The sequence below is a fragment of the Pan paniscus genome, chromosome Y (genome assembly GCF_029289425.2).
Source record: "Pan paniscus chromosome Y, NHGRI_mPanPan1-v2.0_pri, whole genome shotgun sequence".
Classification (NCBI taxonomy): domain Eukaryota; kingdom Metazoa; phylum Chordata; class Mammalia; order Primates; family Hominidae; genus Pan; species Pan paniscus.
In genome coordinates this window covers 11,895,607-11,920,066 of record NC_073273.2, presented here as the reverse complement: position 1 = coordinate 11,920,066, position 24,460 = coordinate 11,895,607, and the positions used below count along the sequence as shown (strand labels likewise).

Sequence of the window (24,460 nt, the reverse complement as noted above, 5' to 3'; positions counted from 1 at the left end):
TATCACCCATAGTGTGCAAGAGTTTTCCTTCCTCCATATTCTTTTGTTTTTGTTTTTTATTTCAATGTTTCTTTTTTCTTTTTATTCTTTAAATAATGACCATTCCAACCAGGATGAGGTGAACTGTCATACTGGTTTTGATTTGCACTTCTTCTTTTGAATAATGCCTTTTGAGAAAGGCCTATTAAGAGATCTATTTTCTTTATAGAGAATTGTTTATTTTTTTCTTTCTAATTTTTAAAATTTAACTTCTATTTTAGTTTTAGGGCTACATATGCACATTTGTTATATAAGTAAACTTGTATGCTAGGGGTTTGTTGTACAAATTATTTCATCACCCAGGTATTAAGCCTAGTGTCCATTAGTTGTTTTCACTTACGTTCTCCCTTCTCTCACTCTGTAGCCTCCAACGGGCCACAGTGTGTGTTGTTTCCCTCTATTCGTCCATGTGTAATCATAATTTAGCTCCCAGTTATAAGTGAGAACATGTGGTATTTGTTTGTTTTGCTTTTGAATATTTTTAAAGTTCCTTGTATATTTTAATTAACCCCTTGTCTGATGTATAATTTGCAAATATTTGCTCTCATTCTATCACTCTGATTTTTTTTTTTTTCCTGTGTGGAAGCTTTCTAGTAGATGAAACCTCATTTGTATGTTGGTGGTTTTGTTGCTTGTGGTTTTGAAGTTTTATCCAAAAAAAAAAAAAAAAAAAAAAAGAATCCTTGCCCAGACCAAGGTCATTATGTCTGCCCTGTGTTTTATTAGGTTTGACAGTTTAGGGTTTTCACTACATATTTATTTTTAAATGTTTTTAAAAATGTATTTTTACAGATGAAGTCTCACTGTATTGCCTAGGGTTAGTGCAGTGGCATGAGTGTGGCATGCTACAGCCTTGAACTCCTAGGTTCAGGTGATCCTCCTCACTCAGACCCCTGAGTAGCTGGAACTGTAAGTACATGCCACTGCACTAGGCTTTTTAGTGTATTTGAGTTATTTTTTGTGTGTGGTAAGAGATAGGGTTCTGATTTTGTTTTTCTGCATGTAGCTCTCTTGTTTTCCCAGCACCACTTATTGAAGAGACTGACTTTTCCTCATTTTGTGTTCTTGGCACCTCTGTAGAATATCAGTTGGCTATCCATGTGTGGATTTATTTGTGCTCACTATATTCAGTTGCATTGTTTTATAGCATTGTGATGCCTCCAGCTCTATGGGTTCATTCCCCAAACCCATGGCCATCTTCAGGATTGCTTTGGCTATTCAGGGCTTTTTTTTCCTGTGGTTTCATATTAATTTTGAAATTTTTTCTATTTCTGTGAAAAATGCCATTGGTGTTTTGATAGAGATTGCATTGAATCTGTGGACTTATTTGGGTCCTATAAACATTTTATCCACATTACTTTTTTCCAATCAATTAGCATAGATATCTTTCCATTGATTTATGTTATTTTAATTTTTGATTAATACTTCATAATTTTCAGAATGCAGATTATTTTCTACCTCCTTGGTAAAACTTACTCCAAAGGTTTTTTGTTTATTCATTCATTTTCCCATAGCTATTGTAAGTGGGATTATTTTCTTGAGGGTTTTTTGTAGACATTTTGGTATTAGTATATGAAAATGCTACTTAATTTGTATGTTGATTTTGTAAACTGAAACTCAACTGATTTTCTGAGATAGTTCTAACTGCTTTTTAGTGGTGTATTTAGGGATTTCCACATTATATCATTAGGAAATATGGTCAATTTTACTTCTTTCTTTTCAATTTGGGTACCTTTTCCTTCTCTTTTCCAGTTGCTCTGGCTAAAGACTTTCAGGATTATGTTAATAGAAGCAGTTAAAAGGAACTTCTTAGTCTCCTTTCAGATCTTCAGAGAGAAGCTTTCAACTTTGAACTCCCATTGAGTGTGATGTTAGCTATGGGTTTGTCATGTAACGCATTATTTGGTTATTCTTGTTTATGTCATTTGTTGTGTTGAGTTACAGTTGTTCTGTGCATAATTTGTTGAGAGATTTTATTATAAGAAGATGATGAATTTTGTCAAATGGCTTTTTTATTTATTGAAATGACCACCTAGATTTTGTTATTTGTTTTGTTGATGTATGACATTTAATGATTCTTGTGTATTAAGCCATTCTTGTATTCCTGCAATCTCACTTGATCATGGAAAATCATGAATGATTTTCTAAATGTGCATTATAATTCAGTTTCCCAGTATTGTGTTGAGGATTTTTATAATATGTTAATCAGGTATATTAGCCTGTAGTTTTCTCTTCTTTGTTGTGTCCTTGTCTGGTTTTGTATTGAGCATAATGCTGGCCCCACAGAATGAACTGAAACAGTTCACATATCTTCTTTTTTTTATTTTTTCTGCTAGGTTAAAAAGAATTGATAGTAGTCATTTTTTAGTGGTAGGTAGAATGCAGCAGTTAGTCTATCAGGTCCTGGGCATTTCTTTGATGGGTAACTTTTTATTGCTGATTTGATTTCTTACCATTAATTTGTTTCTGGGTGTCAGTAATGACATCTCTTTTTTTGTCTCTGATTATATTTATTAGGGACTTTTTTTACTTTTGATTTTAGCTTTTTGTTTTTCTAATTCTTTGGTTTGGTGTATTTGGTATCTTCCTTTTGATGAAGACATTTATTGCCATAACTTTCCCTTTAAAACTGCTTTGGTCGTATCCAGTAGGTTTTGATGTGTTCTGTTTCTATTTTTGTCTCAAGAAATATGGTATTTTCTGTGTAATGTCTTCATTGACTCACTGGTTGTTCAGGAGTATGTTATTTAATTTTCATTTACTTATGAATTAGTGATATCAGAAGAAATACCCTGTATGACTTTGATCTCTTCAAATTCATCAAGATGTGTTTTTTGGCCTAATGTATGATATATCCTGGAAAATGTTCCATGTATGCAGTAGAGAAGAATGTGTATTCTGTAACTCTTTGATGGATAGTTCTGTAACTGTTTTGTCCATTTGCCCTACAGTGCATTTTAATCTGATGTTTACTTACTGATTTTCTGTCTGCATGATCTATACATTGCTGAAAGTAAGGTGCTGAAGTTTTCTATTAATGCCTTGTAGTTTTTTTCTCCCTTTGCATCTATTAATATTTACATTATATATATATATGCATATATCAAATATATAGGCATATTCCTGATATTTTCTTTTTTATCCTGCTTAATTCTGTATGCTCTCCTTGTCTTTGATATTTGTTGATTTGATTATATTAAGCCATGGCGATATTATTTGGATTTAATCTTATTGGAAGACTTCGATATTCCTTTACCTGAACATTTATATTTTTATTTAGATTTAGAAATTTTATTGTTATTATTTCTCTGAATAGGTTTTTACTTTTTTTCCTACAATATGCTTTTTTTTTTTTTTTTTTTTTTTTTTTTTTTTAATTTGAGATGGAGTTTTGCTCTTGTTGCCCAGGCTGGAGTGCAATGGCGTGATCTTGGCTCAATGCAACCTCCATGTTCTGGATTCCATGATTATCCTGCCTCAGCCTCTTGAGTAGCTGGGATTACAGGTGTCCACCAACCACACCTGACTAATTTTTGTATTTTTAGTAGAGACACAGTTTCACCATGTTGGGCACTCTGCTCTCAAACTCCTGACCACATGTGATCCACCCGCCTCTGCCTCCCAAATAGCTGTGATTACAGGCATGAGCCATTGTACCCAGCCTTTCCTTGAACACCAGTGACTAATACATTTGTTCTTTGGATGTTATCCCATAAATCCTATGAACTTTGTAGGTTTCTATTTTTTATTCTGACTGTATATTTTTAATTGACCTGTCTTTGAGTTTTTCTGCTTGACCACTTCTGTCATTGCTCTAAATTGCATTTTTTAAATTTTATTGTGTTTTTATCTTCAACATTTCTGTTAGTTTTTTCCTCCCATTTGTTCAATCTCCTTGCTAAGTTTCTCTGATAAATTTCTGAATTGTTTGTGTTTTCCTTAAGTCCACTACATTGTCTTAAAATAAGTATTTTGAATTTTTTTGTCAGGCTATGTGTCCATGCCCATCTCTTTCAGGTCACTCACAACTGGCACCTTATTTTGTCCACTTGGTGCCATGATGTTCTCGTCATTGATCCTGATCTTTGTGACTATGCATTGTTGTCTGCACAATGATGTAGGTGCCTGATTCAGTGTTCATGGTTGGGCTTTGTTTGGAAACTTCTTTCTACAGTAAGCCTGTCCAGAGATTCATGGCAAGAAGAAGAAGGAAACTAAGGTCTTTAAGTCTATGATAGCTTCACTGCTGGTAGAAGAAGTAATGCCTAGACTTTGGTGGCTGAAGTAATTTGACCACCAAAGCTGACTCAGTGCCAGATTGCACCTGTAGCCCACAGTAGAGCACTGGATGCACTCAAGGCCTGCAGCTGCCATGGTCTTCCCTCTGAGGTTTATTCAGTCAACCAGTAGGAATATTGACTGGAACTCGACTCCATCCTGCTGAGGCCACAGTTTCTCATCTGTCAGGAGGGGTCTAGAAGTTTGCCCCTTGATATCATCCTCCCAAAGTGCTGGGGTGAAGGGACAGACAAATAAAGACCCAAGTGAAAGTCCTATGTTTACTTCCTGGGCTCAAGCAGTCTTCCCACTGCAGCCTACTGAATAGCTGGGACTACAGGCATGTGCCACCATGCCTGGCTAAATTTGTGTATGTGTGTGTGTGTGCGTGTGTGTGTGTGTGTGTTTTGTAGAGACAGGTTTTCACCATGTTACCCAGGTTGTTCTTGAACTCCTGGGCTCTAGTGATCCATTCACCTCAGCCTCCTAAAGGTAGGATTACAAGTATGAGTCACCATACCTGGCCACATTTTACTTTCAAACATTTAATTTGTAGATCATTTATTATATTCAGTCTCATTTCTCATAAATGCAGTTATAATGCTAATGTTTTAGAGTTTCACTTTGAGTATTCCTGAAGGAATACATGGTGTGTTAATATTCATTTTCTAAACGGTGTTAGAAAGTGAATAATAAATTTAGATGAGGAATGACTATTTTACTATTTGGCCTCTTTTTGTTTTCTGGCTTAAGTTCATTGTGTATGAAGCGTGTTTTTTGTTAGTGTTTATTTGTTGTTTGTTTGTTTTTTGAGATGGAGTCTTGCTCTGTCACCCAGGCTGGAGTCCAGTGGTACTATCTTGTTTCACTGCAACCTCTTCCTCTTGGGTTCAAGTAATTGCCCTGCCACAGCCTCTCGAGTAGCTGGGTCTATGCGCAGATTTTTTTTTGTATTTTAGGTAGAGATGGGGTTTCACTGTGTCACCCAAAATGATCTTGATCTCCTGACATCGTGATACACCCACCTCAGCATCCCAAAGTACTGGGATTACAGGTGTGAGCCACGGTGCCCAGCTGAAGAGTATATTTTTTTAACCTGCATGTATACGTAAAATGAATTTTTTCTCTTTCAACTGAATGTAGCACAAAAGTGCTTAAACCAATTATTCAACTACTTCATAATTTTAGTTTTCTTCCATGTGCTTATTTGTCTAATTACTGAGAGAACAATGTTGAAATTAAATTAATTTTGCTTATGAAAAAGTTTCTCATAAAATTGTGTGGATACATACAATCACACATATGCACACACACTTCTTAATTTCTGTAACTTTTTATTTTTTCTGCTTCTGTAGTACCTTATATTCCATCACTCAGCAGAATCTGTCAGCTCCACTTCCAGGATTTACTTTAACTCCACAGCTTATTTCTTCTTTTCTGTTACCACCATAGTCTAAAACACAGTTTATATTACATTAGTCTCCTATTTCACATGCTAGCTTCCTACTTGACACTCTTAACTTTCTATAAAGAATGGAACTGTCTTTTCAATGTCTAATTCAGGTAATTTTTTAAATTGAGACTGCTTTCTATGTGTTGTCACACCTTATAGCATCAGATCTGAATGTGTCTCTCCCATTTTATCTGTGCCAGTCTTCTCTTTGAGGGCATGTGTATATACATGTATAAATGTAGATATGTATGTATTTGCTTATTATTTGTTTTTCCAAGGTGTAGTATATGTTTTTCATGCCTATACTTACTGTATCCCTGAAAATGGAAGATTAATAAACCTTTTTTTTTTTATAAGTAAATGGTTTTCTAAAGGAGGCGGGTGAGGAAGAATGTATCTTAAAATGGCAAATTTAAAAAAGAAAGTGGCCATTACTAATGAAAAATATTCTCTAACATTTTCATGTTTGTCTTTAATAGCATTGCTGATGACATGTTCCCTGTTATCAGTTACTTATGGGGCCATTCACTGCAATATACTGGCCATCCAGATCAGCAATGATGATACTACCATTAAGCTACAGCCTATAGAATTCATCTGTGTCATGATATGACATTTTTTGGAGGTTATCTCACGTGTAGTGACTCTGGCATTTTTCACTGCATCTCTGAAACTGAAGAGCCTACCCTTTTTGTTAATCATATATTTTGTATCATTCTTGGCACCATGGCTGGAGTTTTGGAAAAGTGGAGCTCATCTTCCTAGCAACACAGAAAATAATTCCAGCATGGTGGGTACAGCACTGATGCTTGTCTTGATCACACTACTATATGCTGTCATCAACTTCTCCTGCTGGTCAGCAGTGAAACTGCAGTTGTCAGATGAGGAAATAATTGACAGGAGACAGAGGTGGGGCCATAGAATCCTATACTACAGCTTTCAGTTTTCAGAAAATGTGATAGTGATATTGGTATTTAGGTTCTTCGGAGGGAAAACTTTGCTGAATTGTTGTGATTCATTAAATGCCATGCAGCTCATCATAACCTACCTATTGGCCATTGGCTTTATGCTCCTCTTCTATCAGTATTTGTGCCCAAGGTGGTCAGGCAAAGTGTTGCCAGGACATACTGAAAATCAGCCAGAAGCACTGTAATATTATGTAAACATCTAGAAAAAACTCAAAAGAATAAAAGTAAACAGCTGAGGAATTACTATCACTCCTGGAGTAGGGTTGGATATTTTTCAATCAAAAAAAGTAGACATATTCATAAAATATACATATATACTTTCACAGAACAATGAGTAAAGATGCTGAATGTGACTTTGTTAAGAGGCTCTTAAATTAAAAAAATATATACACAGCAAAATGTTCGAAGTGGTTTCTAATAAAATTCATTTATCTCCTGTGAATGTGCCTTCGTAATTTTTGTTTTCTTAACTATAATTATACAATTCATTAAATAAAACAAAATGAAAAATCCATCTGGATCCAAAAACTGAGCAGGAAAAATAACCATAATGCATTTTTCACCTAGTATGTTTTTGGAAACTATGCCTTTAACAGGTGTTTGTAGCATATACATTATCAGTGAACATGTTTTCTTCAGAAAGAGTATTTACCACAGGCTTTATTCTGTACTTAAGGAGAACCCGAAAGGCAAGTCTTATGAGACTGCTCCTATTTATATTAATTTAGGGTAACTAAGGTATTTCTCATTGAACTTTGACTAACAGAAAGCAACTCATATTAATGCATTTTAAAGCACAAAAACTTTTCAATTAAAATAAATAATCATGTTAATAATTTGAAATATGAATTTACATTCCTACCAATAGTGCACAAGGATTCTCTTTGCTCTACATTCTCAATAACACTTCTCATCTTTCATCTTCATGATAATAGCTGTTCTAACATTTTTGAGAGAAGGTGCATTGTTGGTTTTAATTTGCATTTCCCTAATGATTGGTGGAGAAGCATCATTAAATATACAGTTGTTCAAAAATTGGCCAGGCATAGTAGCGCACACCTGTAATTCCAGCTACTAGGGAGGCTGAGGCAGGAGAATTGCTTGAACCTACAGGGTGGAGGTTTCAGTGAGCCAAGATCGCACCACTGCACTCCAGCCTGGGTGACAAAGTGATACTCTGTCTCCAAAAAATAAATTAAAAAATAAATGAATAAGGCCGGGCTTGATGGCTCACACCTGTAATCCCAGCACTTTGGGAGGCCAAGATGGGCAGATCATGAGGTCAGGAGATGGAGACCATCCTCGCTAACACGATGAAACCCCGTCTCTACTAAAAATACAATAAAAATGAGCTAGGTGTGTTGGCATGCACCTATAGTCCCAGCTATTCAGGAGGCTGAGCTAGGAGAATCCCTGGAACCTGGGAGGCGCAGGTTGTGGGGAGGCAAGATCATGCCACTGCACTCCAGCGTGGGTGACAGAGTGAGGCTCCATCTCAAAATTAATAAATTAAATAAATAAATAAAATAAATGAATAAATAAAATTAAACACAGTTAAACATAGACTTGACCATTTTTGTCTTTTTTTAGAAACATAAATTCAGGTCCTTTGCCCATTTTTAATAGGCTTACTTGATTTTTGTTGTTGTTAAGTGGTGTGAGTTTCTTGTATGTATTTATTATTCACATTTATCATATATATGATTTGCAGACATTTTCTCCCAGTGTGGGGGTTGTTTCATCACCCTCTCTGCTAATTGTTTACTTTGATGTGCAGAAACTTTTTAGTTTGATGTGATGCAATCCAATTGCTGTTTTTCTTGTGCTTTTGTAGCCTGTGCTTCTGGGGTGATAGAACTGAGGTTTCAAAAATAAAATTAAATTAAAAATAGAATTACAACATGGTCCACATACTCTACTTCTGAATATGTACTCAAATGATATAAATCAGTATTTATATAAATATAATGATATAAATGATATAAATCAGTATTCATGTCAGCATTATTCACAATAGCCAAGATAAGGAAACAACCCAAGTGCTCATCAACAGATAAAGTATGGAACATATACACAATGAAATATACTATACAGCCTTAAAAAAAAGGAGAAAGTTCTGTTATTTATTTATGATAAAATGAATGGAACTGGAAAACATTATGCTCAGTGAAATAAGACAGGCACAGAAAAACAAATATAGCATGGTCACAATTACATGTAAAATGTAAAAAGGTTGAACTCATAAAAATAGTGAATATGCTAAGTGTGGTGACTCATGTCTGTTATCTCCAGCACTTTGGGAGGATGAGGTGGTTGGATCGCGTGAGTTCAGGTGTTGGAGGCCACAGTGAGCCATAATTGTGCCACTGCACTCCAGCCTGGGCAACACAGCAAGACCCTCACTCTTTATACAAATACACAGAAAGTAGTCAAAGATTGGAGTGTGGGATAGTAATAGGAATACATACAGAAAGGGACGACATTTGTCAAAGGGTAAAAAATTTCTGTGAGGCAGGAAGTAGTTCTGGTGATCTGTTGCATGGAATGGTGATCACAGTTAAAAAATGTACACTTGAAAATTGCTGAAAAAGGCAGGCATGGTGCCTCATGCCTGTAATCCCAGGACTTTGGGTGGCCATGGCAGGCAGATCACTAGAGGTCAGGAGTTCAAGACCAGCCTGGCCAACATGGTGAAACACTGTCTCTACAGAAAATACAAGAACTAGCCAGGTTTGGTGGCACACACCTATAGTCACAGCTACTCAGGAAGCTGAGGCAGAAGAATCACTTGAACCCAGACAGTGGAGGTTGCAATGAGCCAAGATTGTGCCACTGCACTTCAGCCTGGGTGACAAAAGCAAAACTCCATCTGAAAAAAAGTTGGAAAAGTGGAGTTTAAATATTCTCACCACAATGAAATGATAAGTGTGTGAGGTGATGTATATGTTAACTAGCCCAATTTAATTATTTTGCAGTGTGTACATGTATTATAAAATCACTTTGTGTCCCATAAATATTTACAATTGTTAATTTAAAATAAAATTTCTAAAAGAATGAATTAAAATTAAACTTGGCTTGATAGACAGTAATATATGCCTATGTGTCCTTCTATTTTGACTATTTTGCTTCTGTTATTTCTTGGGGAAACAATCACCATGATAAATGATGAAGAACACTAAAACTTAATATTATATTATTCTCATTATTTTGTTGTTTTTGTTTTTCCTCCTACTTTTTTCTACCAAAGCAATGTAGACAATTTTCTTATTCATACTTTCTTTTATGTTTTTTTTTCTGATGAGAAATCGTCACCGAAAATTAAGCTTGTGTGGATCTGTGTAAATTTTCCTGCTCCTATCTATGACCATCTTGACCTTTGCTTTAGATTTCACAGCTTCTTAAAACACTTATTTACTTATTATTTATTATCTCCTTGTATCATTACTTTTTTTTTCTTTCTTTTTTTTTTTTTTTTTTTTGAGAAGGAGTTTCACTCTCGATGTCCAGCCTGGAATGCAATGGTGTGATCTAGGCTTACCGCAATCTCTGCCTCCCACCTTCCCCGGTTCAAGTGATTCTCCTGCCTCAGCCTCCTGAGTAGCTGGGATTACAGGCATGCACCACCATGCTCAGCTAATTTTTTGTATTTTTGGTAGAGACAGGGCTTCACTGTGTTAGCCAGGATGGTCTTCATCCTTGTGATCCACCCGCCTCAGCCTCCCAAAGGGCTGGGATTACAAGCATGAGCCACTGTGACCAGCCAACTATTTGTTATTACATGAAAGAGAGAATGGGTCTCATAATAATGTTGGAAGCAGCCTTGTATGAAATCTTACTAAACAGGCTGAACACCGCCTTAACATTAAAAAGCAAGGTAAATTTAAGCAAGTTTATATTTTATGCTGTCATTACATTTAATTGGGTTAAAAGTTAAGGGTATACAGCAGAGAAAGAAACCTCAGACTTGACTCTTGGAGCTCTGGAGTCTAATAACATAACTCAGGGGAGTGGTTAAAGAAGACCTTACCCCTGAGTTTGGGCAAGACAGTATGTGTCTTTTTTTCTTCTTCTTCTTCTTTCTTTTTTTCTGAGACAGACTCTCTTTCTGTCACCCAGGCTGGAGTGGAGTGGCACAATCTTGGCTTACTGCAACCTCTGCCTCCTGGGTTCAAGCGATTCTCCTGCCTCAGCCTCCCGAATAGCTGGACTACAGGTGCATGCCACAATGCTGGCTAATTTTTTGCATTTTTATTAGAGACAGGGTTTCACTGTGTTAGCCAGGATAGTCTCAGTCTCTTTACCTGGTGATCCACCTGTCTTGGCCTCCCAAAGTGCTGAGATTACAGGCGTGAGCCACTGCGCCCAGCCAGTATGTGGTATTTTAACTGTCCATCATCACCCACTCCATGGTTTCATGGCAACAGTGAAGAAGACTAAGTTCTAGGTGCAGCTTTTAATACATGTGGGAAAAATATGGAGCTAATCTCAAAGAATTGTGGTTGTCATGGTGAAACCCTGTCTCTACCAAAAATACAATAATTATCTGGGCCTGGCAGCAGAAGCCTGTAGTCCCAGCTACTGGGGAGGCTGAGGCAGGAGAATCACTTGAACCCAGGGGGTGGAGTTTGCAATGAACCGAGATTCTGTCACTGCACTCCAGCCTGTGCAACAGAATGAGACTCTGCCTCAAATAATAATAATAATAGTAATAATAATAATAATGGTTGTATAATTTGAACTCTCTGAAGTTCTCTTGAAGATTTTTAGCTCAGAATCTTTAGTCCACCTCATAGCTTTCTTGGGGTGAGAAGTCAACTCCCAAGAGGCCTTTGTGGAAGGGAAATATACTAGTCTGAGCTGCCTGGCAGTCAGATCAAGCAGTACACAAAGAACATGCCTGGAAGGAAGAGGCTGGGGGGAGGAAATTGCTGTGGAAAATCAGCTTTGAAAAACTCTCAGTTTGTTATTGTTGTTGTTTGCTTAGGTTTTGTTTTAAATAGAGACAGAGTCTTGCCCTGTGGCCCAGGTTGGAGTCATGTGGCATGATCGTGGCTCACTGCAGCCTCAACCTCCCTGGGCTCAAGTGATTTTCCCACCTCAGTTTCCTCAGCAGCTCAACCTTTCTGGATTCCGTGATCCTCCCACCTCAGCCTCCCACAGTGCAGGCATGGGTCACCACACACAGCTTATTTTTGTATTTTTTAGAGATGAGATCTTGCCATGTTGTCAAAACTGGTCTCAAACTTCTGCGCTCCAGCAACTTGTTCACCTCAGCCTCCCAAAGTGCTGGGATTACAGGTATGTACCACCATGCCCAGCCTCCTACTGGTATATTTAGAAGGCTATAAATATTTCCAGTACTGGATGTATGCACAGAGAAGCTCCTGAAGCTTTCACTTTTCCCTGACTTCGGGCTAAAAAGTGGAGTTCCTCAAAGAGTCAATCTGCAAAGTCTGGGCAGTTTTTCTTTTCTTTCTTTTCTCCTTTTCCTTTTCTTTGCTTGGAGTGTTTTCTAAAAATTTGTCAAAAACAGTAGATGGCAAATACAGTGACAGAACACAGGTTAAGTGTCCATACGTGACAAAGAATACAGGATACAAAAATAACTTTAGAGGGTTTCAAAACAAGTAAGTGACCCCCAAAACTGACCAATTGTGGAGGGCAGGAATATGTTTTCTGGATATGCTGAATGATATCCGAAGTGTTCAGTGTTCAACAATAAAATACAAGACATTCAAAAGGACAAAAAAAATGGCACCCTCAACGTGCCATTTCAATAATGAAACTGTACTTCAGGAATCCCAGCCATGGTATTTACTAGGCAAATATTTTAATTTACTTGACTTTAATATTCTCAAATACCTAAGAGAAGCCAGGAGAACAGTGTTTCAAAAATGGAAAATACCAATAAATACCTACAAATTATTTTTTAAAATGAAATTCATACCCTGTAACTAGAAAGACTGAAGAGTATGCATGAGCAGGCAGGAAGGATAATCAAGGAACTTGAAGATGGATTGTTTGATATTCAGTCTAAGGAAGGTACAAGAAGAGAAAAACAAGAAAAATGAATAGAACTAAGGTAGCCATGGAACATCAAGTATATCAACATATTCATAATGGGAACCCCACATGAAAAGGAGACATGGAGATAAAAAGAATAATTTGAAGAAGCAATGGCTGAAACTTCCCAAATGTGCGGATAGATACAAATTTACTTATTCAAGAATCCCAGAAGAAAAAAAAACTCCAAGAAGAATAACCTCAAAGATATCTATGCTGAAACACGTACACTGAAACTAACAAAAGACAAATTAATAGAGAACTTTAAAAGAAGCAAGACAGAAGTAACTGATCACATGCAAGTTATCCTCAATGACATTAACAGTCAATTTCTCATTGAAATTTATGGAGGAAAGAAGTCACTGGGGTGACATATTTAGAGTACCGAAAGAAAACATAGGTCAGTCATAAACTCAATATCTGGCAAAACCAAACTCAATTACTCTATTTATGAATAAGGCATTTGCAAGCAAACAGAAGTAAAGACAGTACATCAGTACTAGATTGGCCTTACAAAATATGATAAAGGAAGTAAGGAATAAAAGAACCATACACAGTAACCCATGTGCAAATAAATAAATAAATAAATAACATCAATAAAGTAATTACACCAGGAAATAGAAAAGCCAATATCATTGTATTTGGGGTTTCTGGGACTTTTTTTACTAGATTTAAATGACAAGTGGTAAGGCACAGTATTTCACATCTGTAATCCAAACCAAGGTGGGAGGATTGGTTGAGCCCAGGAGTTTGAGACCAGCTGGGGCAACAAAGTGTGACCCTGTCTCTACAGAAAATAAAATTAGCCAGGTATGGTGGCATGAACCTCTAGCCCCAGCTACAAGGGAGGCGGAAGTGGGAGGATCCTTTGAGGCCAGGAGCTCGAGGCTGTAGTGAAACATGTTTAGCCTGCATGATTGAAACCATGTCTCAGTAGAGTAAAATAAAATAAAATAATAAAATAAAGAAATGACATACAATAAAACAAGAATTATATATCTGTGCTGTTGGCACATATTGAATAAGAAGCATTTTTTGACCAAAAAAAACATAAGAATGGAGGGACAGCAGTATGGGAAAATATTTTTATATAATGTAAACAATTATTATAATTCACACTGTATTATTATAAATGTAAGATATTAGTTATAATACCCTTAATGACCACTAAGAAAATAACTGTTAAAATATACTAAAGAGAAATGAGACAGTCAACATGGTGCCCTAGAAAAACAATCAAATGTAAAAATGAGCAGTTTTTGGAGGAATTGAATAACAACAACAACAACAACAACAGCAACAAACTTGTAGAAAACAAGGACAAAAATAGCAAAATAAATTCTTTCTTATCAATAATCACCTTAAATGCAGATAAACTGAACTCTAGTTAAAAGTCAAAGATTGACAGAATAACTTTTTACATGTTTTAAAAGGGATGGGAAAATTAATTTAAACAGTAACCAAAAAAGAGCTAGAGGTACTATGCAAATATCAAGAATGTTTAATTCATCAAAAATATATTATCCTTACATGTTTACCTAATAAAAAATCCTCAGGATATATGAAACAAAGACAAACAGATTTGAAGAAGTAGACAGTTCTGCAATAATAGTTGGTGATTTCAACATCCCACTTTCAACAGTGGATGAAACAACCAAACAGAAGTTCAATAAGAAAACAAATGTCTTAAACAGCATTATAAACCAAATGAGGCTATTAGACATATACAAAACGCTCCATTACACAAGTGGATTAAATATTCTTCTAATGGGTTTATAGGTCCAGAATAGTCTTTATGGTAGGCCACAAAGCAAGTCTCATATTTAAAGTTATTGAAATCACACATAATGCTTTTTCCAACCACAATGGAATAAAACTAGAGACTGCTCCCCTCTTTTTTTTGAGACGGAGTTTTGCTCTGTCACCGAGGCTGGACTGCAGTGGCACAATCTCAGCTCACTGCAACCTCTGCCTTCCAAGTTCAAGTGATTCTACTGCCTCAGCCTCCCAAGTAGCTGAGACTACAGGTGCCCACCACCACACCTGGCTAATTTTTGTGATTTTAGTAGAGATGGAGTTTCACCATATTGATCAGTCTGGTCTTGAACTCCTGACCTCAAGTGATCCATCCCCCTCAGCCTCCCAAAGTGCTGGGATTACACGCATGAGCCACTGTGACTGCCTGAGCCCCATTTTCTAAAAACTGAAAAATGTATAATATTTGGAAACTAAACAATACACTCTTCAACAACCTATGGCTAACTGAAGAATCTGCAAGAAATTAAAGAATCCTTGCAGATAAATGAAAAATTAAAACATATTAAAACTTCTGGAATGCAGCAAAATCAATACTGAGAAATATATAGTTGCAAACATATAGAGGCATAAAGAATAAATGTAAAATTATAACATAAATCACGCACAGGGAAGTAGAAAAAGTGTAAACTAGAGAAGAGTACTTTTACAAAAAAAATGACATAGTAAAAGAAGCTAGCATGTTTCCTCACCAACCCTAGTTCCCCCTCCCTGCAAGAACACATACAGGAAACCAAAAGCCAATCTACATTGCAGAGGTTATCACCAGCAATACCTCAGAACTCAAATATGAGGATGAGACAGCTCCTAGGGTGACAGAGAAGTGAAGAAACCAGGAAGGTGATAAGAAAATTTGGCTTTTATATTTATGACACTCTTCCCCTTGTCTGCTGGCAATCAAGTGTGAAAAAAAAATCCTCTGTCTCATGGTTACTACACTGGATTAAATAAAGTTGAGGTGGACAACACAAGCCACTTTTGATTTCCTGGCAGGAAACCTGTTCCTGTCTTAACCCACAGGAAGCCTTGTGAATGCCTGAAAGAAGAATTCCTGAGGACAACCAGGGACAAGGCAGAAAGGCAGGAATACCACCTCCAGCCTTGATATCTCAGCCATAGGAGATGCCAAACCAGAGTGCCTGTGCAGCAGTACCATGAGGTAGGAGGTATATTTCATAATTTCCCTAGGCACAAAGTCATAGCCAGCCTTCCCTCACTGTTAGCATATCCCCTTCAGGATCTCTCTGATAGGGGACTAGCAGCAATCCTAAACTTGCTAGGGCTGAGGCAAACCTGGGCTTAAGGCACCAACTACTGTCAAAACAAAGGAACTGACCTAGCCAAAGCAAGCAAACAAAACCCCACAATAGGTGTGTCTAAAAAAACCTCAACGCAAATGTACTCAATAAAACACGAAATAATACAGAGAAAAGAATGAACTAAATAAAGTCCTTCAACAAAAAGATATAGATGTATAACCACTAGAAATAATACCAAACAAGGAATCATAACCTTCCGAAATGGACAAAGCACTAAACCACTGACCAGTGCTAACTAATGTGATGGTTATCAGTGAGTTCTCTAATCAAGAATTCAAAATGGTGGTTTTCAGGAAACTCAGATCTCTAAAATGACAGAAAAGGAACAATAAACTTCTGAGATAAAATTTTAAAAATGAAATAATTAAAAAATTAAAAAATCCTGGAACTAAGAAATACATCAGCTGAAGTGAAAAATTCAAGAGACTCTCACCAGCAAAACAGATCAAACAATAAAAAATCAGTAAGCTCTAAAACAGGTTATTAGGGCCAGTTGTCATGGCTCACGCCTGTAATCCCAGCACTTTGGGAGGTTTAAGTGGATCACTTGCAGTCAGGAGTTCAAGACCAGCCTGGACAACACGGTGAAACCACATCTTTACTAAGAATACAAAAATTTAGCTTGGCATGGTGGTGCACACCTGTAATTCCAGCTAGGTATTAGATCTCCTATAGAATCAGTAATCTTGTCTCATTTGCTAGAAGCACAATTTAGATAAAATATAAAATGGACATAAACCAGTGAGTTTTATATTTCTCTATTGCCTTATTCATGAGTAAATTTTGTCAGGGCTATAAAATCTGCTTGCCTTTATCTATATTTTTAGCATATAGATTAACTGTGTGTGATATATTTCTACCTCTGGATGTTAGTACCAAGTTAATTTTGAATATCACTTAAAAGGGTGCTATCCAAATTGGCTAAGAGATAAATGAGCACTATTGTGAATTACATACTCCTAAAAATCCTTGAAATAGACAATCAAGTTCACATGACTCATGAAAATGTTTAGTAAATGAGATTAGTTTAAAATAGTTTATTGCACACAGCCACATATTACAAGTTATTGTTCTTATTAACGGCAAGACTACATTTGCAGGCCAGGCATGGTGGCTCATGCCTGTAATCCCTGCACTTTGGGAAGCCAAGGCAGGTGGATCATCTGAAGTCAGGAGACCAGACCAGCATGGCCAATATGTTGAAATCCCATATCTACTAGAAATACAAAAGTCAGCCAGGAAAGGTGGTGCACACCTGTAATCTTAGCTACACAGGAGGTTGAGGCAGGAAAATTTTTTGATCCCAGGTGGCAGAGGTTGCAGTGAGCTGAGATCACACCACTGCAATCCAGCCTGGATGACAGAGGGCGACTCTGTCAGAAAACAAAAAAACAAAAACCAAAACTAAAAAAAAAAAAAAAAAAAAAAAAAAAAGGGAATTCCCATGAAAAAAGGGAGTACATTTTATTTGTATACTTATTGGATTTCCTAATGTACTAATTGAGCTGTGGTACACTCATTGGACATTTAAGATTTCATAAAAATTTTTATGGCAATAAAGGCATTTCTGCAGTTTAGTAAAAATGCATTTGAATAGAACATAAATGGAAAGTGGTTTTATAACCAAGTCTTGTCTGAAATATCAAATGTGTTTAAGAATTATTTCCATAGAATCAGATATAACCAGGTAGTATTAGGAATTAAAGTTGGCTGTGGGGGCAATACTTATAAAGCCCTCTTGGAAAAACCAGCCTGGTAATTGGTTACAGAGTTCCTAGCCTACAAGAGAAGAAAGGTCACTTCTGGGCAAGCTCTGGAACCTCACGATATTTGAAGACTTTGAGAGGAGTGGAATTCAACCAAATCTACAGGTTCTGATAGGGAAGTCTGGTGGCAAGTTCCTAGCTTGGCTTCTAGTCCCAAGGCTTCAAAAAATATAATCTGAGACTAGTTACAGAAATTTTGAAAAATGAAACTGGAAAAGCCTCTGTGGCCAGGATGGTGGCTCACACTTGTAATCGCAGCACTCTCACAGGCTGAAGTGGGAGAGGCACTTGAGCCTAGGAATTCATGACTAGCCTAGACAACATGGTGCAACCCCATATCCAGATACAAACAAACAAACAAAACACAAAATTAGCCAGCCATGATGGTGTGCTCCTATGATCTCAGTTACTCAGGAGGCTGAGGTGGGAGGATCACTTGAGCCCAGGAGGTTCAGAATGCAGTGAGCCAGACACTGTCTTTAAATTAAAAATTGTATAATGAATAAATGAAGAAATTAAGGAAGGCATTTGTGGTCAATGACCATTCTTATTGCACTTGGGTAAATAATGCCCAAACTAGTAAGGCCAGACTGATTTTCTGAACAAGAGTGAAGAGAAGTACCACAGCGAGAATTTTGTTTCAATGGAAAATTAGAGGACACCCACGTGAGATGTTTTACCAATTTTATTAGTCTACATTTTTCAGTTCTTGTTTTATTCTATATATAGCTACATCTCTCTAAACTAAAATTTCAACATTGTGTCCCGCTTTTCATGGTTTCGCATCACTGAAAACTAAAACTGCCCGATTTTCCCCAAACCTTGTAAGCTGAAGCTGGATAACTAGGTATCAACATTTTAAGAAATCATCTTCATGCTGTTAATACTTGATGGCAACACCAGAGACACTAAAAACTGCAAGCCAGGGAATTCATTCAATCATCACTGCCATCATCATTCCACCATCTAAAATATACTTTGAGCTCAACACAGGGAAATGTCAATTGGATGCCCTCTGGAAGGGGAACAGGGCCTTTGATTACAAGTGATCAGGTTAGGAAGACAGCACCCTCATACATGTTGTTAGCACCCTCCTAATTAGAGAAACCCAAGGGTTCCCAATCCCCTTCTATAATGTGTAGTCTCAGCAAGAGGGCTGTTTAAAATCCAGGAAGTGGGCCCTCACCAAAGCAATGTATTTGCTGATGACTTCATCTTGGGCTTCCCAGGCTCTGGCTTTAAAGGAAATGTTTGTTATAAATCACCAAGTCCAGGTATTTTCTCATAGCAATCCTAGAGGCCAAAGATGATAAAATATATTATATTATTCATTAAAAAGCATAATTTTCCTATGAAAATTAAGGAATAAGGCTTTAGCTCTTGTTATATAAAGGCTTTTCACCTTTTACTCTACCTTGCTGAAACACAGCCCCTATTCCAAGGTTGATAAATTGTATCTTACATTGTATCTTACAGATTATACCCCTGTTTCCCACTCCTTTAAACCATTATGACAGAATGCCTCATGGAGATAATTGGGGTTAAAAACTCCCAGGTCAGAGTATCATAGACAGTTTGTCTTTTTTTTTTTTTTAATAGGGTCTCACTTTATCACTCACACAAAAATGCAATGGAGAAAACACGCTCACTGCAGCCTGGTCCTCATGGCCACAAGTGATCCTCCCTCCTCAGTTCCAAAGCAGTGGAACTGCACTGATGCAATACCACATCCAGCAATTTTTTGTCTATTTTATACAGACAAAATTTCTCCATGTTACCAAGGCTTGTCTCAAACTCCTGAGCTAAAGAGATATGCTTGCCTCAGCCTCCCAAAATGCTGGGATTAAAGACCTGAACCATCACACCTTGACAGACATTATTTCTTAAGATGCCACTGTGAAGATAGACAAGACTAGGGAGTTTTATCTTTTCATTTAATCCTCACAGTCCTACATTATAAGTGAAGGATAATGTAACTTCATAACATAAATAACTCATCTGAAAATCAAAGTTGTTAACTTCTCCTTTAAAATTATTTGCAGATTTTCTCTTTAAACACTGACGATCTTGTCAACATATTCTCATGAAAATGCTTCCTCTTTACATATTACTCCATTAGTTATAAGAATTATGAATTACAAAACTTCTGGAACTTCATATATTCCATTTCTGTAAGTTTTATGTTCAGGAAAGTTAATTGGTTTACTTATTTGGTACTTATTCTTTATATTTTTATCATTAGATAATTTCTCAAATATTTAAGCCATCCCCTATGAGAAATTTTATGCTGTTGTTTTATACATTTAACTTTCCAAAAAGCAGAAGATTTAAAGTATTCCTATTCATATCTTCATTGCTATCCGATAGGCTCAGCGTGATGGCTCATGCTTGTAATTGGAGCACTTTGAGAGGCAGAAGAGGGTGGATCAGGATTTTCAGAGAAGCCTGGCCAACATAGTCAAATGCTGTCTGTACTAAAAATACAAAATTTCAGCTAGCTGTGGTGGCACATACCTTTAATGCCAGTTACTCAGGATGCTGAGAAAGGAGAATAACTTGAACCCAGAAGGTGGAGGTTGCAGTGAGTCAGGATCCAGTCACTGCACCATGGCTTAGGCAATAAAGCAAAATTGCCTTAAATAAAATTGATAAATTCCCAACCCTCCTAGATTATTCATATTTGCAGAAATATATTGCTAAAACATCACTTAGAGCATCCATTGTCAAATATTTGAAGACCATATTAATCATATTAATGTGAGTACCTCCCAAAGCTAAACACTCATTTTTCAGTATGTAAACTAGGACCATTTAATTTCATTAAGCTATGTTCCTGGAAACTTAGGTGGTTCAGTTTTGATTTCAGTGGAAATGTGTTTTCATTACCATTGTCCTGCTTCAGTCACAGAATGCTTCAAGAAGAATATTCTGGATGTTTTAAACTCCAGTATCAACCATATCTAATTGTTTCCTTTGACCTTTACTATTCCTCTGACATCTAAACATTTTGGGGTTAGACAGACAGTTTTGTAGTCTTTCTGAAGTCTTCTGAAACCTGAATTCTTGGTTCAACCACCTGGGTACCTAGAAGTGAAGGGAGCCACCTTGCAAGAGTACAATCTTGCAAGATGACAAGTGAGCCACATTGCCTGGCTGTGGCTGATAAGTTTTTTTTTTTTTTTTTTTTTAAACACAGCCTAATTAGGAAACTTGTTCAGCTTCCAACAGAGACTTCACATATGCCTACTTTTATATCTACTTATGTGCAAAGTAACAAAGACAATTTTCTACAAGCAACACAATTTACTCTCCTATTGAATTTGCTTTTGAGCATGTGTAGCAATAAAATCAGGCATTTTGCATTCCATCTATAAATGTATTCTGCTAATTGTACTACAGACATTACACCCAAAGAGATAGTTTTCAAATAGCATTAAAGATCATGAAATTACTTTGAAAAAAAATTCCTTTTCATCCGAATACCTCAAGAAATTCATGGAGCAAGTTAGTATCTACCTCTCCACATAAAACTAACTTATTTCTGGTGGTGATACTCAGATAATAATGCAGAAACAACATTTTAATTTTCAATATGCAAACAAGGTTTCATATGCAAGAACTATTATTTTAAATATCTGATTCAGTCTCCTTTTTCTCATCGGATTTCCCCATCACATTTTCTAGAAGCCCTGTTATTCAAGCTACCATATGTTTCATGATGATCACTGTGCACCTATCCACTGAAGGTAGACATGTTCATTCTTTTCTGCCACCGTGCTCATGACCACTGGAGTAGAAATCACCACAGCTCCTTGAGTACCTCTCCTGACTTCTGTCAGATCTATCTTATGTATTGTTATAATCATGGTGACTGCTTCCACTGAAAGTCATCCAAGGACCTGGTGCAGTTGGTGCACCATGAGAGGTCCCTGCAGGTTTGATAAAATAATAGAACTTATGTTGAACTACGTTTAAACATTTTTACTGATATCACTAAACTATGAATCAGTTAAAGTACTATTTGGAAATATCTGTTTTCCTCTGACTCTGTTGTCAGGATATTAATTGTGACTGCAATATTCAAAATGTTTTATTTAAAGGAAGTGTCAGATTAGTATTTTGAAGCTTAAGAAAGTTTATTCTAAAATAAAGGTTGAGGTATCTTTTCTGAAAATGAATTGAAGTTCTAATCTTCATAAAAATTCCTATGCTTTATACTGTTAACATTTCCAAATATTTAAACATTGTTATTTTTTCTTTGTAATTTTCCTTAAAATTTTATTAAAACAATGATCTGATCTATTAAATGTAATTCTATAATTTACAAATCATACCTGGAGTCTTACTATAACTCTGATATGCTTCTCTGTAAGAACTTCCACAGGCCATTCTGAATGATCTCTACCATGGCCATCATGATCACTACATTAAATAAATAAAGAAAGAAAACTTTGTTAGTGTCAGAATGAACAATTTAAGATATATATTGGACAAAATCAGAAAATGTTATAGTACCTGTATCCTCTAGAGGAATGTTCATCATGGTGAGAACCACCATAATCATGCCATGCATAGTCTTTATGTGGTGGAGTATAATCCCTGGTGTCTCAGGAACTTCGATGATTTCTCTTTGCATTAGTTAAAGCAAAAAATTTTAAATGATCAACTTCTAGTATCCAAAACATAACCTGTTTACAACTAAAAAAAGTAAAGAGCCAGACATCTAAACAGATATTTCTCCAAATACAATATATGCAAATACCACAAAACATGTGGAACTGATACTCATAATAGGGATTCAGAAAACTCATTTCTAAACCAAAATATGATACCATACTTCCCACATACTGGAATGCCTATAAATTGTGAAAAGCTGTAATATCAAGTCTTTGAGAAGTTGTAGGTAAAAACTGGGACCCTGATACAGTGCTTGTTGGAAGGGAAAACGATGCAGCTACTATGGAGACAGATCGTGGGTTCTCAAGAAAACAAACATAATTATCATATGATCAAACAACTCCACACATATATAGCCAGAATTGACTAAGTGTACTCAAACTAATATTTGTGCCTAGAAATACTGTGGTGGAAACAACGCAAACAAAATAATGGGTTAACAGCTTGTGTAAGGAGTGAAGTGCAATGACATAAATGAACCTCAGGGCATCTGGCAGAAGGAAACGAGACAGAAAGAAAAAGTCATGTAGAGTTTGAGCCCAATACAAGGAAATGCCCAGAACAGGTAAGTTCATAAACAGAACTCAGATTGGTGTTTCCTGGTGACTGCAGGAAGGGGGAAAATGAAAGGGACTGCTTAACTGGCAGTGGAGTTGTAGTTTGGAGTAATGAAAACTTTTTTTTTACTAAATAGAGGTGGTTGTTGCACAACACAGAATGTATTAAATGCCACGTAATTGCTAACCTAAAATGTTTAATTTTGTTATGTAAATTTCATCACCACAACAAAAATCAACTATTTTTTCAATTTTCCTCTACCTATCCTTAGTTGCAAAACATCATCTCTTGGTGACTTATTGTTGTTTCTCCAGGAAGAGAATGGCTCACTGTGTGAAGGACCTGCATAGTTCTCTCTTCCATGTGAAACGGGATCTTTAATTTAACATGATTACATATTATGTAAAGTATAGTAAATTTGAAGAGCTATTGTTTCTTCTCTAAAACAACTTTAAAAATTATTTCTCTCATGACTCCCTTTCTCTTTCCCTGAGTTATTAGACATTCATTACACCTTCATTACAGCTTACAGCTTTGTATAATCTCTTGGATCCTGCAAGGCCAGTTCTTCTTAAACACAGCTTAAGCCAAACATTAATTCTCAGGTAAAAGTTCATTTTTAACTGTTAATAACTACTTAGTTATTATTTTCCTTTTCATATGAATTACTGATGACTATTAATGACAGAGGGAAAATGTGTAAAACCATTAAAATTTACACTGATTTTTAAGTTTACATGTATTGTCTTATCTCAGCTAAAGAAACTAAATTTACCCATCTCGTTCAATCCATCTCTCACACACAAGTACTGCAACCCGTGAATTACTGAATGTGAAATTTATACATAAAAGTTCTCCTTTATCTCTAAGTAGTTGGCTCTATCTTAAATGAGGACAAATTATAATATGCTAATCAAGCTTTTCTAATGATGGCTAAGATTTATTTTACATGGAATATGAAATACTGGTAAAAGAATCATTACATCATTGTGCCTCATTCAAAATAGAACCGTTTTTCCTTTAATATACCCTTCATGTGCTATTTCTGACAGGTCAGTCTCTCACCTATGATGTGTTCACTGGCTAATCTTTGAGTGGAAATGTGCTAGCATAAGTATTGTGAACTCAATTACTACGTGACTTCACCAATCCTCTAATATGAAATGTAAAATTGAAATGGAAGGTTTCCATTTCCTCCATATTATGATGCAGTCTTTAGTAAGAAATGTAGTTTGTTCTGCTTAAACTTCTTTGCTGAGAACTGTTACTTTTTGTCTTGCCTTCTTCTGTTCAGTCTGTTCTTACCCTTCTCCTTCTCCAAATTGTTACTTCTATTCAATCCTACTGCTTATCTCACATGGCTTAGTTCTAAATTCTCTCCTCAAATAATTTCAAATCCTGCACTAAGGATCCTTTGTTAAGGTTTAAACATCCCTGTACAATCTTAATGTTAAATATACAGCCTCCTGTATTTCACAACACTGCAATCCTGTGACATCCACTTAACTGAAAAATGTTAGACTC

General features: G+C 36.3%; 1 protein-coding gene across 1 annotated transcript in view; it reads left to right on the top strand.

Annotated features, from left to right (window-relative positions):
• The window catches only part of LOC100967633 (XK-related protein 3), a 41,189-nt gene extending 17,166 nt beyond the window's left edge, over window positions 1-24,023 (top strand). The window contains 3 exon segments of the mRNA XM_034948476.3: window positions 6,250-6,938; window positions 6,941-7,025; window positions 23,989-24,023. Coding sequence (XP_034804367.3) covers window positions 6,250-6,938; window positions 6,941-7,025; window positions 23,989-24,023 — 809 coding nt within the window.
• Window positions 24,024-24,460: the final 437 nt, after the last annotated feature.